This window comes from Loxodonta africana, chromosome 3 (assembly GCF_030014295.1).
Source record: "Loxodonta africana isolate mLoxAfr1 chromosome 3, mLoxAfr1.hap2, whole genome shotgun sequence".
Classification (NCBI taxonomy): domain Eukaryota; kingdom Metazoa; phylum Chordata; class Mammalia; order Proboscidea; family Elephantidae; genus Loxodonta; species Loxodonta africana.
Genome location: NC_087344.1, coordinates 20,334,164 through 20,352,963, shown reverse-complemented (window position 1 = coordinate 20,352,963; position 18,800 = coordinate 20,334,164). Strand labels below are relative to the sequence as shown.

General features: G+C 43.2%; 1 protein-coding gene and 2 long non-coding RNA genes across 3 annotated transcripts in view; 2 read left to right on the top strand and 1 right to left on the bottom strand.

The window, feature by feature from the left end:
- Positions 1–3,053, top strand: part of LOC111749357 (uncharacterized) — a 32,529-nt gene extending 29,476 nt beyond the window's left edge. The window contains exon 3 of the long non-coding RNA XR_010321221.1: positions 2,022–3,053. This is a non-coding gene — a long non-coding RNA (uncharacterized LOC111749357). The remainder of the gene's footprint in view (positions 1–2,021) is intronic.
- Positions 3,054–11,635: 8,582 nt separating this feature from the next.
- LOC135230651 (uncharacterized) overlaps positions 11,636–18,800 on the top strand; it is a 39,915-nt gene continuing 32,750 nt past the window's right edge. The window contains exon 1 of the long non-coding RNA XR_010321220.1: positions 11,636–11,852. This is a non-coding gene — a long non-coding RNA (uncharacterized LOC135230651). The remainder of the gene's footprint in view (positions 11,853–18,800) is intronic.
- On the bottom strand, positions 15,361–17,870 carry LOC135230649 (serine/threonine-protein kinase MARK2-like). Its single transcript, XM_064280591.1, has one exon. The coding sequence runs from the start codon at positions 17,849–17,851 to the stop codon at positions 15,821–15,823; it is 2,031 nt and encodes a 676-aa protein (XP_064136661.1). The 5' UTR covers positions 17,852–17,870; the 3' UTR covers positions 15,361–15,820.

The following is an 18,800-nucleotide window of genomic DNA, read 5'->3' as shown; positions in this document are numbered from 1 at the left end:
GCAAGGAACCCTAGTGGCATAATAGTTAAGCGCTTGGCTGCTAACCAACAGGTTGGGGATTAAAACCCAGCCAGTGACTCCGTAGAAGAAAATACTTGGCTGTTTGCTTCCTTAATGTTTCCAGCCTAGAGAATCCTGTGGGGGTGTTGTACTTTGTCACATTGCACTGCTATGAGCTGGAATCAACTCATCGGCACCTAATAACATATGATTCTAGGTCAGGAGGTGGAAGGAATGGTGGTGGAATTCTCTGTTCCCAGTAAGCAGGGATTCTTTGTAGTAGTGCATGTGTATCTCCAGCTTCTGGGATAGCACGTTGCTCTGTGAGTTCAGATCTCTGATAGAGCTAAGAAGAGTTGTTTCTCTTCAGGTTTTTTTTTTATTGTGAGCGTGCAAGGGACATCCGATTTCCTTCTATACTGGAATGGAAAATGCAAATTCCCGTCTAGTGTTTTCACAGTGATTTTGAAATGAGAGGAGCTAATGAAAAAACAAAGAAACAACATAAATCAAAGCAAAACCCACAGATACCTCTCCCAGCCTGTGCAGATTGGCTGTGTGCTGGGGCACTCCTGAAACACTGAACGAGTGAGAAAAAAGTATAGGTCTTTCTCAGGTAGTTTGTGAACATAAATTTTGTTCTAGGTATGTATAGCTTGCTAAATGTCCCCAAACACACAGTTGCTTTTGAATGTCCTGATTTTCCAAAGAAGTACTTCCCTATTTTGGCTCCCAACCCTTAGGCAATCTTTTGTATGTTTTGAGCATAATGTTTAGCCTCAGCCCTCTATGGACTGTTAGTTCCTCTTGCAATCTTTCTTACAAATGCCTGCCACCGTACCAGCCTGGGTCATAAGTTAGGTAAAAGAGACAATCTCCTTTCATTAGTCCTTCAGGCATCCCCCAGAAAGATTAGAAGAGACACACACAATGATTTTGTGTACTCTAACTGGAGCCAGGAACAGGGTCCCACCCTGGGATCAGAAGCAAGTGCTGCTGCTGTAAGATGACCACTGAGTTGGGGAGGAGATGGGGCAAAGGGCAAGAAAAGAGACCACAAAGTTGCCTTACCTTTGTGAAGTTACCTTTTCCCTGATTAGCATTTGCTGTGTTGATGTCAACTGCTGACTGTTTTCAAGATATTCACAGGGTAACAACAGCTTCTAGGTTTTTCTTCCCCCCTTTGGTGGGATAAGAGCGTCATATAGCCTATCTCACCCTCTTGGTGAACTTTCCCACTTGATACATTTTAACTTTGCCCTTTGATACGGCTCTGAATGGGAGACTGGAACTCAGCAGAGCAGAATCCAAACATTCCCATCTTCACAGCCAGGATCACTGAGAAGACCCAGCAGAGCTCATCCAACCTCCTCACAGTAGCCCCCAAAATAAAAATGATTTTTGTCACTTTATCGTTTTCTTTTTTCCCTATTTATTTTTTCTAGTTTATATATGCTTTTTCTCCTTTAATTAAGTTTTTATTTGCGTGTTTCTAGTTGCCGTTGAGTAGATAACAACTCACAGCAACCCCAAAAGTGCAAAGTAGAACTGCTTCACGGGGTTTTCAAGGTTGTGACCTTTCAGAAGCAGTTACGAGGACTTACTTTGGAGATGCCACTAGGTGCGTTTGAACTACTAACCTTTTGGCTAGTCTTTCATGGCTTAACAATTTGTGCCACCCAGGGGCCTAGTTTTTATTTAGTCATCAGTTTTTACCACTTTGAATCCTGTGTTGGGACCCATTGGCCCTAAGCTAAGTAAGACATGACCCACGTCCAAGATGATGCAGAGGCCTCTCGGCCATTTCTTCTGAGGAGGAGGCCCATGTGTGAGACTACCAAATGCTCGAAAACCTCTGCAAAGGTACCTTCACCAACGTGAAGTTGGCCAAACCTATCCTCACTGGGAATAAGGTAAGATCATTAGGGAGCCCCCGCAACCTCCTGCAGCATCCACAGACTATCCTGAGAGGTAAAAATTATGAAGTCTTTCAATGATACCTTTTCTTTATTCTGCCCTAGTACTGTTCCAGGGAAAAGAGTACGACGGACGTCCAAGTGGATATGTGGAGCCTGGGAGTCATGTTGTATTTGTTGGTGAGTGGATCGCTGCCTTTTGTTGGAAATACCTTCACGGAGCTGTGGGAGTGTTTTCTGTGAAATTGTTTGAAGTCATCAAGAATGAGAACACACTCCATATACTGTTGGAATAAGTAAGTGGAAGGGAGGTTTCTCATCATGCAAGGGCTCATGGCAGGATGAGGGAAAAAGGGGCTCAAGCCACCAAATTCTGCCAGATAGTGTCCGTGGTGTAGGACTGTCATAACAAGTGTATGGTTCAGAGGGACCTGAAAACAGGAAACCTGGTATTGGATAAGAAAATGAACAGCAAACTTTCAGGTCTTGATCTTGGAAATGAATTCAGCCCGGGCAACAAGCTGTAAACATCCTCTGGCAGTCTCCCTTCCTTTATTCTGCCATAGAACTCTTCAGGGAGAAAAGTATGACAGACCCCCCAGTGGATGTGTTGAGCCTGGGAGTCATCTTGTATTTGTGGGTGGGTGGATCTTTGCCTCTTGTTGGAAATACCTTCATGATGCTATGGCAGGATGTAGTGAAGGGACTTTCCCCCACATATATCTCTGTAGTATGAACACCTGCTGAGCAAAATTTTCATTCATGACCCCAGTGAGAGAGGTACTTTAGAGGCAATTCTGACACATCCGTGGATGATGGTGGGTCATGAAGAACAAAAGCTGTATGTGGAACCACTCCCAGATTTCAGTGACGCCCAGTGGATTGAGGTTATTTGCTACACATGGCAAGAGATTCAGTGCTTATGGATGTTGCCAAAGTACAGTGTTGTGATAGTCACCTATCTGCTCCTGGGTCATAAGACACCTGAGACAGAGGGCCATAGCAGCCTGCAGTGGATCTTCATCCCATGGTGTACAGTGTACCCTCTTGTGCTAACCCAAGCAGAGGAGGTACAGCGAGCCTACCATTCCGACACATCTAGTGCTGCTATAATTTCCAGAAGTGGATGGCTTTAACAAAGAGAAATTTTTTTTTCATGGTATAGTAGACTAAAAGTCCAAATTCAGGGTGTCAGCTCCAGGAGAAGGCTTTCTTTCTCTGTCAGTCATCTCATCAATTTTCCCCTGATAGAGGAGCATCTCAGGTGCAGGGACACTGGGTCCAAAGGATGCGCTTCGCTCCTGTTGCTGCTTTATTGGTGGCGTGAGGTCCCCAAATCTCCGCTTGCTTCCCTTTCCTTTTTATCTCTTGAGACATAAGAGGTGGTACAGACCACACCCCAGGGTAACTTCTTTTACATTGGATCTGGGACGTGACCTGGGTAAGGGTGGCGTTACCATCCTATCCTAATCTTGTTTAAGATAAAATTACAATCCCAGAATAGAGGAGGAGCACAGGATACGGGGAATCATGACCCAGCTAATGCGATACACACATTTTGCGGGGAGGATATAATTTATTCCATGAGGCCTACCTAAGATTCCTCCTGCAATTATGCCAAAAAATAAGTGGCCTGAGGAGGACCAGGAGTCAGGGCAGAAGAGGAGTAGCACAACAACACACCTGTCAGCTCTCTACCCATCCTGGAGAGAAAGAAGGCCAGTCCTGTGCCCTGTGTGGACAGCAACGTCTCCACCAACAAACAGGAAAGTGGGAATTCGACACCTTTAGTGAAGACCAGCCTTGGGCAGGGCAACATCCACAATGCTTTGGATAGTCTATCTGACTCAGTTTCAGGGGCCTCCATGGCATCTGCTTGTACCTCAGTCTCCCTAGCCCAGTCCTACCTGCAACACGAATCCAGGACAGACTCGGTGCAGCCCAACCAGGACTCTGGAGTGTGCTCCAGGGTGAGCAACAGTGACGTGGTACAGTTTAGAACATCTTCCCAGTGTGTCTGTGAGGCTTCCTCTTCATCCCACACCATCAGCATCAGCGGTGGAGCCCAGAGGGAACTGGTTTCCTCCAGGGAGTGTCAAAACTAAGCTCCTTGCATGTGGACAAGCTGCAAGAGATTGTTGACCAGCCGAGTTTGCCTCAGATTGTGAGCCCAGCCTCTCCCTGTGTCAGCAGCCAGGGATGGCAGGGTTCCACTGAGATTTATTCAGTTTTATTTGCAGAAATACATGTCTTGTTTTGCCAGCTCAGCCTCACATTTTCTAACTCACTGTAAGTGGCTAGAAGGAAAAGGAAGAGGTATTGGGAATGATGTAGAAATTGATAATGGGGGTCCATTGATTGAGCTGGAGAATAAATTGGGAAAATGACTTTGGACAGCCTTAAGTGATTGGAACTCAATATATGAAACGCCCCCGCATCACTTTGGCAAGCTCTTGCTCTTTCTTAAGCTGCACTATATATTTTTCACAATATAAATCCTGTCAGCAATGTCTGCCCTTAGAAGTATTGGCCTATTTTCCTACTAATTATAATGCTCTCTCTCCCCCACCAGTACAAGCCCTTTTACTGAGGCAAAAATGAATCCCACTAACTGAGTGATCAAGGGCAGTGTTCACTAATCAGTGTATGCAAGGAAGACAATGTACATGGTATAAATTAGGTGGCCCAAAGCATGTCTGAAAAAATCAGGAACTGCAACTAGCTTTGAAGTTCTTCCCTAATCTAATCTTCTCATACTGTCAAAACACAAGGTTTTTTTTATTTTTGATAATAGTCAATATTTGTATGTTGTAGAGCAATTGTAAATCTGGCCATGCCCACAGTAGTCAGTCATGGCTGCTGGGGGCTTATAGCAAAGAAATTTCATATGGAAAATGGATTTAATCCCATGGAGCTATCTAAGCACTCTTCATATGCGAGATTGTAACCAAATTGACAACTGCCTGCATCCAGTGTGTGCTAAGCCTACAAAATCCATTAATACAGAAATATTTGTTGGAAATTGATGCCGGATGTTACTCTCCTGGGGAATTCTTAAAAAAATATAGATATCCCAACGTACAGGAGACAGAGTCAACCATGAAAATCTGAGAAGCAGAGTCAACTTGGGCAAAATTTATTGGCATGCTACCTCCAAGGCTACTAAAGTTATATAAATGAGTGTGCTAGAAAAATTTCTCCTCGGGTGGAGACGATAGGGCAGGTGGTCTCCCACTGAAAACATTAAACAGGTACAGAAAAGGATCCAATGTATAATAGAATTGATGCCTATTCTTGAAATACTTAGGCCCGCTTGAAAGTATTCCGTGTTGAGTTTCACATGGTCCAGGATCTAATTTGATGGCTAAACTACAGATTTTTTCACAAGGAAGAATATATATATATATATATATATATATATATATATTATTTTTTAATCAGCCCAAATTTGCCTATGACGTTAGCCAGAGCACTGCACAAGATGATCAGTCTAACTGTGTTTAGCTTGCTGTGCTAACCTAATTTTAGTACAGAGTCCATTACTGCCCTCTCCTGGCTGACCTTTTCCTGAAACCACACATGTGACCCTAGTTCCTTAACCACTGACATCTATTAGCAATATCCAGAGGCTAGTCTCACATTAATATGTGCACAATGATGGGCTGAACCCATGACCTATCTGTTGACCCAGGTACTGAAAACACGGCAGAGAATTCCCAGCTTTTTTTGGCTATAAGATTAATGTGCTCCTACAAAAAAAAAAAAAAAATTTTCTTTTTTTTTTTTTGCTAAGACCACCTGGAATTTTGGTAAGCTACAGAAAGTCACCTGTAGAGGGAGATAGAAAACACAGGCACTAGAAAGAGCCTAGAGAAAAACCAGTTGCCATCCAGGGTATTCAGACCATGGCAACCCTAAGTGTGTCAGAGTACAACTGTGTTCCGGAGGGTTTTCAATGGCTGATTCTTAGGGAGATTCTTAGATATGACACCAAAATGTGAGCAACAAAAGAAAATATAGGTCAGTTGGAATTCAACAAAATGAAAACCGTTTGTGCATCAAAGAGCATGATCAAGAAAGTGAAAACCTACAGAATGGAAGAAAATTTTGGAAACTATCTGGGAAATAAGGGTACAATATCCAAAATACGTATAATATCTATACAGCTCATGACAGTCTCCAACAAAAAGGACAAACAACCCAATTTAAAAATGGGCAGAGAGCTCTTGTTCCCAGATCCTCCCATTTCAATTCCCTTGCCTCCTCCCAGAGGCACCTAAGGTGCTGTGACCCTGGCCCCAGGAGTCACTGCTCTTCTCCTTGCCCACCCTTCGGCCCCGCCCACTGTGCCCCGCCCCACCCCATCCCCTTCGGCCTCCGTGGCCCCTCCCCCCGGGACACACTTAGGCAGCTTCTCAGGAGGAGGTGAGTGTGCCCCAGGACTTGCTCTGGAAGCGGAGCTGCCACTGCCTAGCCGCTCTGCTCCAGGAATGGTGCCTGAGGGCTCCCTGCGATTCAGGTCCGGTAACTCCTGTCCGCTTCTGAACGGTCTCTTCCTTCCCCTGCCCCTCAGTTCCTGTCTAAGGTTGCCTTTTATGCTCAGGGCTCGGAGCTTGTGGCAAATATACTGGTTTCACTTGTTTTTCAGGTCTTTGTTGTAAAGAGGGCTGGATAGAAGCATCTTCCTAGTCTGCCCTCTTAGCTCCACCCCCTAAGGTTTCTTTTTAATTTCTTGATAATGTCTGTTTTTGCCTTAGAACGTGTTTACTTCTTAAAGATTATTTTTACCTTTTTTATTGTTGTGAAATTATACAAACCATTTGCAATTCAGCATCTTCACGTACACAGTTCAGTGACACCAATTACATCAATCATGTTGTGCAACTGTCACCAATATCCATTGCCAAATATTCTGTCCTATAAACACAAACTCAATGCTTCCTAAACAGTGATGGACAAAATTTGTAACTTGCACGTAATCCAATTTTTATCTTGTTGTTTATGCTTTTTCTGTCATATGTAAATACCCATTGCCAAATCCCTCTAATTTCTTCTATTTAAGAATCTTATGACTTTAGTTGTTATCTTTAGTTAGTTGACTGATCATTTTGAGTTATTTGTATGATGTGAGGTAGAAGTTGAGCTTCCTTTTCTTGCATGTGGAAATCCAGTTTTCTTTGTGCCATTTGTTGAAGAGACTCTTTTCTCATTGAATGGATTTGGTGTCCTTGTTGAAAATGAATTGACCAGATATGCTTGGGTTTATTCGTAGAGTTTGAATTCCATTCTGTTGGTCTGTATGTCTATTCACATGCCGATAGCACACAGTTTGGATTACTGCAGCTTTGCAATTGTTTTGAAGTTGAGAAGTGTGAGTCATGTGACTTTGATCCGTGTGTTTGAAGATTATTTTGGATTCAGGGCCTCTAGCAAATCAAGGTGAACTTCAGGTTTGGCTTTTCCATTGGTGTAAAAATGGGTTTTAGAATTTTCATCGGGATTACACGGACTCTGCAGATAGATGTGGTAGAATTGCCGTTTTGACAATATTAAGTCCTCCATTGCATGAAACCGGTATTCCTTTCCGTTTATTTAGGTCTTCTTGAATTTCTTTCAGCAGTATTTTGTAGTTTTCAGTGTATAAGCTTTTGACTGCTAAGTTCAATTTATTCGTCAGTATTTTCTTTTTTAGATGCTATTGGAAAAAGAGTGATGTTCTAGATTTCCGTTTTAATACGATTGTTTTGTTTTTTTGAGTGTATTTCCCTTGAAATTTGTTTCTTAGTTTTGTAGATACACATCTCTCATGAAGTTTTGAAACTTTTCAGTTATCCTTTCTTCAGGTATGATTTTTGTCACTTTCTCCCCCTCTTCTCCTTTGGGGGTAGCAATGCTGGTTGTGTGGATTGTGTCTAGCAGATCTCATAGGCTTTGTTTACTTGTTTTTATTTTTTTTTTTGCTCTTGAGACTCAGTAATTTCAATATCCCCTTTTTCAAATTTATTGATAGTTTCTTCTTCTTTCTGAAATGTTTGCATTCTCTAGTAAATTTTTATTTCAGTGGTTGCACTATTGAGCTGCTGAATTTTTGTTGGTTTCTTTTTATGTTATCTCTTTATTAATGGCTTTCTTTCTTTATTAATAGCCTCATTTTCTTTCATAGTTTTCCTGATTTCCTTTAGATATTTCTCCATGTTTGGTTTTGGCTCTTTAGGCATATTTAAGACAGTCGTTTTGAAGTCTTTGTCTAGTAAGTCTGATGTGTGGACTGGAACGTTTTCTGTCAGTTTATTTTGTTCCTTTCAATGGAACAAATTTTCTTTTTCTTGTATGCGTTGTAATATTTTTTTTTTAAGTGGACATTTTAAAATTATAAAGTGGTAACCTGGAAATCAGATTATGCACCTTTCCCTTTTAATGTTTTTCAATTAAATTCTTGAAGGTTATTTTACTGTATTTGTTTAGTGACTTTTTGGAATGAATGTATTCCTGTTTATAGGTGGTCACTGAAACATCTGTTGTTTAGCTTGTGTTCAGCTAGAGTTTTCTTTTCACACTTTACGTTTATCACTGCACACTCTTCTTGCTTGCGTGGTTTCTGGGGAGGTCTGGTGAATTCTAATCCTCGTTCCTTTATAGCTATAGTGTTTTTGTTTCCTCTTGTTTATGTAAGTTTTTCCTCTTTGTGTAATTATCTGCACTTTCAATATCCTATTCCCAGATTTAGATGTTTTGGTATTTATCCTGCTTAGTGTTCTATGGGCTCCTCGATCTGTGATTTGGTGTCTGGCAACAGTTTTAGATAATACTGTGCCATTAAAACTTTAAATATTTCCTGTGTTCCTTTTTCTCTTCTGCTTCTGGTATTCCCTCTATGCATATGTTAGACTTTTTGGGATTGTCCCCCAATTCTTATTCTCTTTCACTCTTTTTTCTTTTCAATTTGACAAGTTTCCACTGACAAATGTTCAACCTTACTGATTCTTTGCTTAAACATGTGCAACCTACTGATAAGCCAATCGGTGCCGTTTTTCATTTGTGTTACTGTGTTTTTCATTTCTGATTTTTTTTGAGTATTTCTTTGAGTTTCAGTCTGTTCATTTTCATTACCCTTTTATTGTTGCATGTTGTCCACTTTTTACCCAGAGCCCTTATCATATTATCATAGCTATTTTAATTTCCTGGTCTAATATTTCTAACAAAGGTGCCATATCTGAGCCTTGTCCTGTTGTTTACCCAGTCTCTTCAGTCTGTGTGTGTTTCCACGTTTTTGTCAAGCCTATGCTTGATGAGGACTTCCTGGTGGCATAGTGGTTAAGTGCTACGGGTGCTAACTAATGCGTTGGCTATTCGAATCCGCCAAGCTCTCCTTGAAATCTCTATTGGGCAGTTCTGCTCTGTCCTATAGGGTACTATGTGTCGGAATCAACTCGACGGCACTGGGTTTTCTTTTTTTTTTGTGTGTGTGTATGTTCGATGAGGACTGAAGGTAGGCAGTTTTCCCCCTATGTGGCATGTTAGATGGTGTTTGGTATTTCCCCTTCCTCAAGTCTATTAGGCTCTAAAAATTGGAAGTTGGTTAGGTTGGTTGAAAGGGTGGTAGAACCATTTCCTTTAAGGGTAGACGGTTGTCAAGAACAAAGTAGTGTTTGCAGTTGGTTACTTTTTTTTTCCAACTGGAATTATGAGAGACTTTTTCTTACAGTTTGACAGTGAAAACCTAGTGAGTCTCCTTTATGAGAAATTCCCCGAAGTGTGAAGGTACCATAAGGCTAGGCCCTGTGAAATTTCTATCTCTCAGTTTCCAGGGATTAGTCAGTTAGCAATGAAGTAAGGAGCCCTAGTGGCATAATAGTTAAGCACATGGCTGCTAACCAACAGGGTGTTGATTAAAACCAGCCAGCAACTCCATAGAAGAAAATACTTGGCTGTTTGCTTCCATAACGTTTCCAGCCTAGAGAATCCTATGGCGGTGTTCTACTCCGTCACATTGTGCTGCTATGAGTTGGAATCAACTCATCGGCACCTAATAACATATGATTCTAGGTCAGGAGGTGGAAGTAACGGTGGTGGCATTCTCTGTTCCCAGTAAGCAGGGATTCTTTGTAGTAGTGCATGTGTATCTCCAGCTTCTGGGATAGCAGATTGCTCTGTGAGTTCAGATCTGTGACAGAGCTAAGAAGAGTTGTTTCTTTTCAGGTTTTTCTTATTGTGAGCATGCAAGGGACATCCAAGTTCCTTTTATAGTGGAATGGAAAATGGAAATTCCCATCTAGTGTTTTTAGAGTGATTTTGAAATGAGAGGAGCTAAAAATACATAGAAAAAGGAAAGAAACAAAAAATCAAAACAAAACCCACAAATACTTCTCCTAGTCTGTGCAGATTGGCTCTGTGCTGGGGCACTCCTGAAACACTTATAGAGTGAGAAAAAGTGTAGGTCTTTCTCGGGTAGTTTCTGAACAGAAATTTTGCTCTAGGTATTTGTAGCCTGCTAAATTTCCCCAAACACACAGTTGCTTTTGAATATCCTGATTTTCCAAAGAAGTACTTCCCATTTTTGGCTTTTAGGCCTTAGGCTATCTATCGTATGTTTTGAGCATACTGTTTAGCCTGAGCCCTCTATGGGCTGTTAGTTCCTCTTGCAATCTTTCCTTATAAATGCCTGCCACCTTAGCAGCCTGGGTCGTAAGTTAGGTCAAAGAGACAAGGTCCTTGCATTAGTCCTTCAGGCATCCCCCAGAAAGATTAGAAGAGACACACACAATGATTTTCTCTACTCTAACTGGAGCCAGGAACAGGGTCCCACCCTGGGATCAGAAGCAAGTGCTGCTACTATAAGATGACCACTGAGTTGGGGAGGAGATGGGGCAAGGGCAAGAAAAGAGACCACAAAGTTGCCTTACCTTTTTGAAGCCATCTTTTCCTTGATTCAGCATTTGCTGTGTTGATGTCAACTGTTGACTCTTTTCAGGATACTCACAGGGTAGCAACACCTTCTAGGTTTCTTTTCCCCCTTTGGTGGGGTGAGAGCTTCATATAACCTATCTGAGCGTCTTGCTGAACTTACCCACTTGATTCATTTTAACATTGCCTTTTGGTAGGGCTCTGAATGAGAGACCGGAACTCAGTAGGCCAGAATCCAAACGTGGCCACTTTCAGAACCAGGATCACTGACAAGATCCAGCAGAGCTCTTCCAACCTCCACAGACTAACCCCCAAAATAAAACTGATTTTTGTCACTTTTTCATTTTCTTATTTTGTATTTTTTTTCTAGTTTTTATATGCTTTTTCTCATCTTTTTCTCCTTTAATTAAGTTTTTATTTGCATGTTACTAGTTGCTGTTGAGTAGATAACAGTTCGCAGCAACACCAAACGTGCAAAGTAGAACTGTTTCACAGGGTTTTGAAGGTTGTGACCTTTCAGAGTCAGTTACGAGGCCTTACTTTGGAGATGCCACTGGGTGGGTTTGAACTACTAACCTTTTGGCTTGTCATCCAGGGCTTAACAATTTGTGCCACCCAGGGGCCTAGTTTTTATTTAGTCATCAGTTTTTACCACTTTGAATCCTGTGTTGGGACCCATTGGCCCTAAGCTAAGTAAGACTTGACCCAAGTCCAAGATGATGCAGAGGCCTCTCGGCCATTTCTTCTGAGGAGGAGACCCATGTGTAAGACTACCAAAGGCTCGAAAACCTCTGCAAAGGTACCTTCACCAACGTGAAGTTGGCTAAAGCTCTCCTCACTGGGAATAAGGTAAGATCATTAGGGAGCCCCCGCAACCTCCTGCAGCATCCACAGACTATCCTGAGAGGTTAAAATTATGAAGGCTTTCAATCATACCTTTTCTTTATTCTGCCCTAGAACTCTTCCAGGGAGAAGAGTACGACGGACTTCCCAGTGGATGTGTGGAGCCTGGGAGTCATCTTGTATTTGTTGGTGAGTGAATCCCTGCCTTTTGGTGGAAATGCCTTCATGGAGCTGTGGGAGTGTTTACTGTGAAATTGTTTGAAGTCATCAAGAATGAGAACACACTCCACATAGTGATGGAATAAGTAAGTGGAGGGGAGGTGTTTCATCATGCAAGGGCTCATGGCAGGATGAGGGACAAAGGGGCTCAAGCCACCAAATTCTGCCAGATAGTGTCTGCGGTGCAGGATTGTCATCACAAGTGTATGGTTCAGAGGGGCCTGAAAAGAGAAAACCTACTATTAGATAAGAAAATGAGCAGCAAACTTTCAGGTCTTGACCTTGGAAATGAATTCAGCCTGGGCAACAAGCTGTATACCTCCTGTGGCTGTTTCCCTTCCTTTATTCTGCCATAGAACTCTTCAGGGAGAAAAGTATGACAGACCCCCCCTAGTGGATGTGTTGAGCCTGGGAGTCATTTTGTATTTGTTGGTAGGTGGATCCCTGCCTTTTGTTGGAAATACCTTCATGATACTATGGCAGGAGGTAGTGAAGGGACTTTCCGTTCCATATGACTATGCAGTATGAATACCTGCTGAGCAAAATTTTCATTCATGACCCTAGTGAGAGAGGTATTTCAGAGGCAATTCTGACACATCCGTGAATGATGGTGGGTCATGAAGAACAAAAGCTGTATGTGGAGCCACACCCAGATTACAGTGACCGTCAGTGGATTGAGGTGATGTGTTACACATGGTGAGAGATTCAGTGCTTATTGATGATGCCAAAGTACAGTGTTGTGATAGTCATCTATTTGCTCCTGGTCGTAAAACACCTGAGACAGAGGGCCATAGCAGCCTGCAGTGGATCTTCATCCCATGGTGTACAGTGTACCCTCTTGTGCTAACCCAAGCAGAGGAGGTAGAGCGAGGCTGCCATTCTAGCTCTCTTAGTCTTCTAGCGCTGCTGTAATAGAAATACCACAAGTGGATGGCTTTAACAAAGAGAAATTAATTTCTTCACAATATAGTAGGCTGAAAGTCCAAATTCAGGGTGTCAGCTCCAGGGGAAGGCTTTCTTTCTCTGTTGGTCTTCTCATCAATTTTCCCCTGATAGAGGAGCATCTCAGGTGCAGGGACACCAGGTCCAAAGCATGAGCTTCGCTCCTGTTGCTGCTTTATTAGGGGTATGAGGTCCCCAACTCTCTGCTTGCTTCCCTTTCATCTCTTGAGACATAAGGGGTGGTACAGACCACACCCCAGGGTAACTGCTTTTACATTGGATGAGGGGTGTAACCTGGGTAAGGATAGCGTTACCATCCCATCCTAATCCTCATTAACATAAAATTACAATCTCAGAATGGAGGACAGTCACAAGATACAGGGAATCATAACCCAGCTAAAGTGATGCACACTTTTTGGGGGGGACATAATTTAGTCCATGAGGCGTACCTAAAATTCCTCTTGCAATTATGCCAAAAAATATGTGGCCTGAGGAGGACCAGGGGTCAGGGCAGAAGAGCAGAAGCATAAGAACAACCCACCCTGGAGAGAAAGAAGCCCAGTCCTGTGCCCTCTGTGAACAGCAACGTTTTCACAAACAAACACGGAATTGACCATTCCAGAAATTAAGGGAAGACCACCTTGGCCAGGGCAACATCCACAATGCTTTGGACAGTCTATCTGATTCAGGATCAGGGGCCTCCATGGCATCTACCTGTACCTCAGTCTCTCCACCCCAGTCCTACATATACCACGAATCCAGGACAGACTCGGTGCAGCCCAACCAGGACTCTGGAGTGTGCTCCAGGGTGAGCAACAGTGACGTGCTGCAGTTTAGAACATCTTCCCAGTGTGTCTGTGAGGCTTCCTCCTCATCCCACACCATGAGCAGCAGTGGTGGAGCTCAGAAGGAACTGGTTTCCTCCAGGGAGTGTGAAAACTAAGCTCTTTGCATGCTGAGAAGCTGCAAGAGATTCCTGACCAGCTGAGTTTGCCTCAGATTGTGAGCCCAGCCTCTCCCTCTGTCAGCAGCGAGGGATGGCAGGGGGCCACTGAGATTTGTTCAGTGTTATTTGCAGGATTACATGTCTTGGTTTGCCAGCTCAGCGCCACATATTTCTAACTCAGTACAAATAGTAAGAAGGAAAAGGAGGAGATATTGGGAATGATGTAGAATTTGGTAATGGGGGTCCATCCATTTAGCAGGACAATAAATTGAGAAATGACTCTGGACAGGCTTAAGTGATTGGAACTCAGTATTTGGAGCACCCCCGCATCACTTTGGCAAGCTCTTGCTCTTTCTTAAGCTGCACTACATATTTTTCACAATGTAAATCCTGTCAACCATAGGCCCTGAGAAGTATTGACCTATTTTCCTACTAATTATAATGCTCTCTCTCCCCCACCAGTACAAGCCCTTTTCCTGAGGCAGAAATGAATCCCACTAACTAAGTGATCAAGGGCAGTGGTCACTAATGAGTACATGCAAGGAAGATAAAGTATATGGTATAAATTAGGTGGACCAAAGCATGTCTCAAAAAATCAGGAACTACAACTAGCTTGGAAGTTCTTCCCTAATGTAACCTTCTCACACTGTCAAAACACAAGTTTCTTTTTTTTTTTTTAAATAACACTCAGTATTTTGTATGTCCTATAGGAATTGTAATTGTGGCTGTGCCCCCAGTAATCAGGCATGGCTGCTGGGGGGTTATAGCAAAGCAATTTCTTATGGAAAATGGATTTAATCCCATGGAGCTATCTAAGCACTCTTCACGTGGGAGAGTCTAACCAAATTGACAACTACCTGCTTCCAGTGTGTGCTAGGCCTACCAAAACCATTAATACGGAAATATTTGTTGGAAACTGATACCCAGTGTTAAAAAATATAGACATGTCACTGTACAGGAGACAGAGCCAACCATGAAAAGCTGAGAAGCAAGGTCAATTTGGGCAAAATTTATTGGCATGCCACCCCCAAGGCTACTAAAGTTCTATAAATGGGTGTGCTAGAAAAATTTCTCCTAGGGTGGAGACGATAGGGCAGGTGGTCTCCCTCTGAAAACAATAAACAGGTTCAGAAAAGGATCCAATGTATAATAGAATTGATGCCTATTCTTGAAATACTTAGGCCCACTTGAAAGTCTTCCATGTTGAGTTTCGCATGGCCCAGGATCTAATTTGATGGCTAAACTCCAGATTTTTCCCCAAGGAAGAACATATGATGTCATTCCACAACTCGCCTGGTCTTCGGTCATTAGTGTTCAGTCAGTGAATGTATTCTTGAGATGGTCTCTAAATTCAGGTGGGACAAGCTCAAGGTCATACTTTGGCTCTTGTGGACTTGGTCTGATTTTCTTCAGCTTCAAGATGTTTCAGAAATAGACTGGAGGCCTTTCTTTCAAGTCATCTGTGTGTGGAGTTAAACCGACAACTTTCTGGTTTGCTGTTCAGTGCATCCCAAGGGACTCCAGAGAGATCTCGATGGCCGTGTTAGTGAATCAAGTGGCTTTCCCTATTACAAGCTTTCCTTGTCTGTCTGAACGGATGAATTTGGGAGTGTTTGTTTTGTTTTCATGAATTCTTTGCTTCATGTTTGCTGCAGCGGATCTGTAGGAATCTGAGAGCAAAGACGAGGTGGAAGTGCTTAAACCTGGAGAGGCCAAGCTGTTGTCGCTGAAGTTTACGTGGAGGAACCAGCTCCATGGAGCCCAACGAGATGATGTGGAAGATCTGCCAAGTGTGCGATGCCAACAGCTGCGAGTGGGATGTCTCCCGGGCATATGTGTTGCTGTGCACACGTGACGTGCAGGCCAAGAGGACTTTGTGCAGTGGAGGATGAAGGTATGCACACTGCCTTGATGATTGCTCAACAGGGTTCAAGTGAAGTGAATTTCGGGCACCTTTTTTAGGTGGGTTTTCCGAACATTGCCTTCAAAATTACAGAGGAGCTTAAACCTTGGAACTCCTGTTTTCTCTCAGGCAGCTGCTGCCCCCATTTTAAAGTGCAAGGTCACTGGTGATTTTTGAGACAATGTTATTGAAGGCCTCAGAGGTCCCTGAAATTCTCTTCACTTTTACCCCATTGAGAGTCCTCCGAGGCAGGGTGCACACCTCCATCCTCCACTGAGTGAAGTCCTGTTGTCCTGGTGTGCCATTCATACACAGCAGTGTGTATTTGTGTGTGAGATCCCAGTCACAGCCATTGGCATCCAACACTTGACAGATCTCCTGCAGCATCTCGTCGGGCTCCAAGGAACTGGTGATCTTCATCCTCCAGGTAAATTTGAGAGAGCGTGGTTTGGCCTGTTGAGGTTTGATCATTTGTGCAGCTTTGCTGTCCGATGCTTTGTGGTCCTTTTTGTCATATGTAAAACAAAGGCATCTTCTCATGAGCTTAAAGAACCTCCCAGTGGCCCGCTTCCAGCCCTGGCTGCTGACAGAGGAAGAGGCTGGACTCACAGTCTGGGGCAAACTCGGCTGGTCAGGTAACTCATGCACCTGCTCCTCAGAGGAAGAGGCTAGACTCACAGTCTGGGGCAAACTCGGCTGGTCAGGTAACTCAAGCACGTGCTCCTCATTTGCGGAGCTTAGATTTGACATTCCCTGGGTAAAACTGGTTTTCTCCGGGGCCCCGGCACTCTCGTTGATGGTGTAGGCTGAGGAGGAAGGCACAGAAACACACTGGGGTGGTGTGATGGGCTGTGGCACCTCACTGTTTCTCCCCTTGGCATACAGGTCAGAGTCCTGGTTGGGCTGTGCCCAGGCTGTGGTAGATTGCTGCCGCAGGTGGGCCAGGGCCAGGGAGAATGATGGAGAAGTAGACACCATGGAGGTCCCCATCCCTCCCTCAGAGAGAGTGTTCAAAGCATCGCGGATGTAGTAACCAAAGGTGGGAATGGTGGGCTCGGTGTAACTACGCTGTTTGGGTTTAGGACAGACGGTAGGAGGCACTTCATGGGATGAGGAAGGAGTGTGGCTATCGGTGCAATGGGCTTCAGCCTGGGGTTCCAGGGTGCTGGTGTGGCTGTCAATCTCATATGTGTCGTGACGCAGGATCAGATAGGTGGCGTTCGCATCATTGTAATTGTGGTTCAACAGTGAGTCATGAATGTCTTCCTGCACGTAACCCGTGTTCACCGTCACCTCAGTGTGCCAGTGGTTATCGTAGTCTGGGAGTGGCTGCACATAGAGCTTTTGTTTTTCTTCATGGCTCACCTTCATCCATGGATGTGCCAGGATGTCCTCTAACGTGTCTCTCTTTCTTGGGTCACGAATGAAAATTTTACTGAGCAGGTGTTGACACTGGCTAGACATGTGGAAGGGAACGTGATATTGTCCCTGCAGCACCTGCTCTCGCAGCTTCGTCAAGGTCTTCCCACGAAAAGGCAGAGATCCAGTTACCATGAAGTATAGGATGACTCCCAGGCTCCACACATCCACTGGGGGTCCGTCATACTTTTCTCCCTGAAGGAGTTCTGGGGCAGAATAAGGGGGAGTGCCACAGAAGGTATCCAGCTTGCTCCCTGGGGTGAATTCAGTTCCTAAACCAAAGTCTGCAAGTTTGATGTTCATTCGCTTGTCCAATAGTAGGTTTTCTGTTTTCAGATCCCTATGAACAATACTCTTGTCGTGGCAGTACTTCACCGCTGACACTATTTGTTGGAATTTCGTTTGGGCCTCTTTTTCGCTCATGAAGCCATGATTCACTAGGTGGTAAAAGAGGTCCCTTCCACTTGCATACTCCATGACTATATAGAGGGCGTGCTCATTCTCTATGACTTCAAACAGCTTTACAATATTTGGATGATGGAGATCCTTCATAATTTCTATCTCTCTGTATAGTCTGTGGAGGTCGGAGGACGTGTGCTGGATCTTGTCAATTATTTTAATGGCTACCTCTTGGCCGGTGATGATGTGCTGGGCCAGCTTGACCTTGGCAGATGCCCCCTTGCCGATGGTTCTGAGGAGGTGGTAGCGTCCCACATGAGTTTCCTCCACAGCAGAGAAGGCTAAGTGGCTCTGCAGCATGTTGGCTATGGTGCGAAGGCGTAGCGGGCTTTGGGATAAGAGGTGCCCTGGTGGTAGGATTAAAAACTTAAAAACCCAAAACCCTAAAAAGTGGTGACTAAAAACTTAATGAAATATGGAAAAAATGAGAAAAAGTTAAAATATAATCAAAAAGGTAAAATGAGAAAAGAGGAAGTAAAATTTTAAAAACTGATAAAAATAAGATAAATTGTATATATAAACAAAACAAGAAATCAATGAGAAAGATTCAAAAAAGGAATAAATAACATGAGGATAAGAAAAAATACAAAATAAAACAATAATAGTAAGATGATAAAAAAATTAACAAGTACATAGAAAAAAAGAAAAATTGAGGATGTAAAGGAAGAATAAAATGAAAAACGAATGAATGCAAATGAGGAAAAACAAAGAGAAAATAAGAATAGCTGGCGAGGAAATAGAAAAACCACAATTTAAAGAGAAAACAAGCCAAGTTTGGTCACGATGTCTCAGGTCACTGAAGGAGCTTCCTGAGCCAGAAAGACCACAAACCTAGGTTTCCAGGGACTTATATAGGGGCTTGGAGTTCCAAAGAATTGGCTCCTTATGAGGTCACCACAAGAAATGGACCAATAAAAACGGGGGGTAATTGACTGTGCTTTTTGCTCTCAGGGATTCTTTACTCATTTTTTTTAGAAGAAAAATGTGTGTGTGTGTGTGTGTGTGTGTGTGTAGAGCGAGAATTCCACAGAGCTTTTCTTTCCTTTTTATTGATCTTCATGTTATTTTTTTTATTGTGTTCCAAATATACATAATAAAACACGCCATTTCAACAATTTCTACATGTGCATTTGTTACATTGCTTATATTCAAGCTGTGCAAGCATTTCACGGTTTATGTTCCAAATCATTCCACTACCTTTCACATAAACTCAATGATCCTAATCAAAAACTCTTCCTTCCCCCTCCCT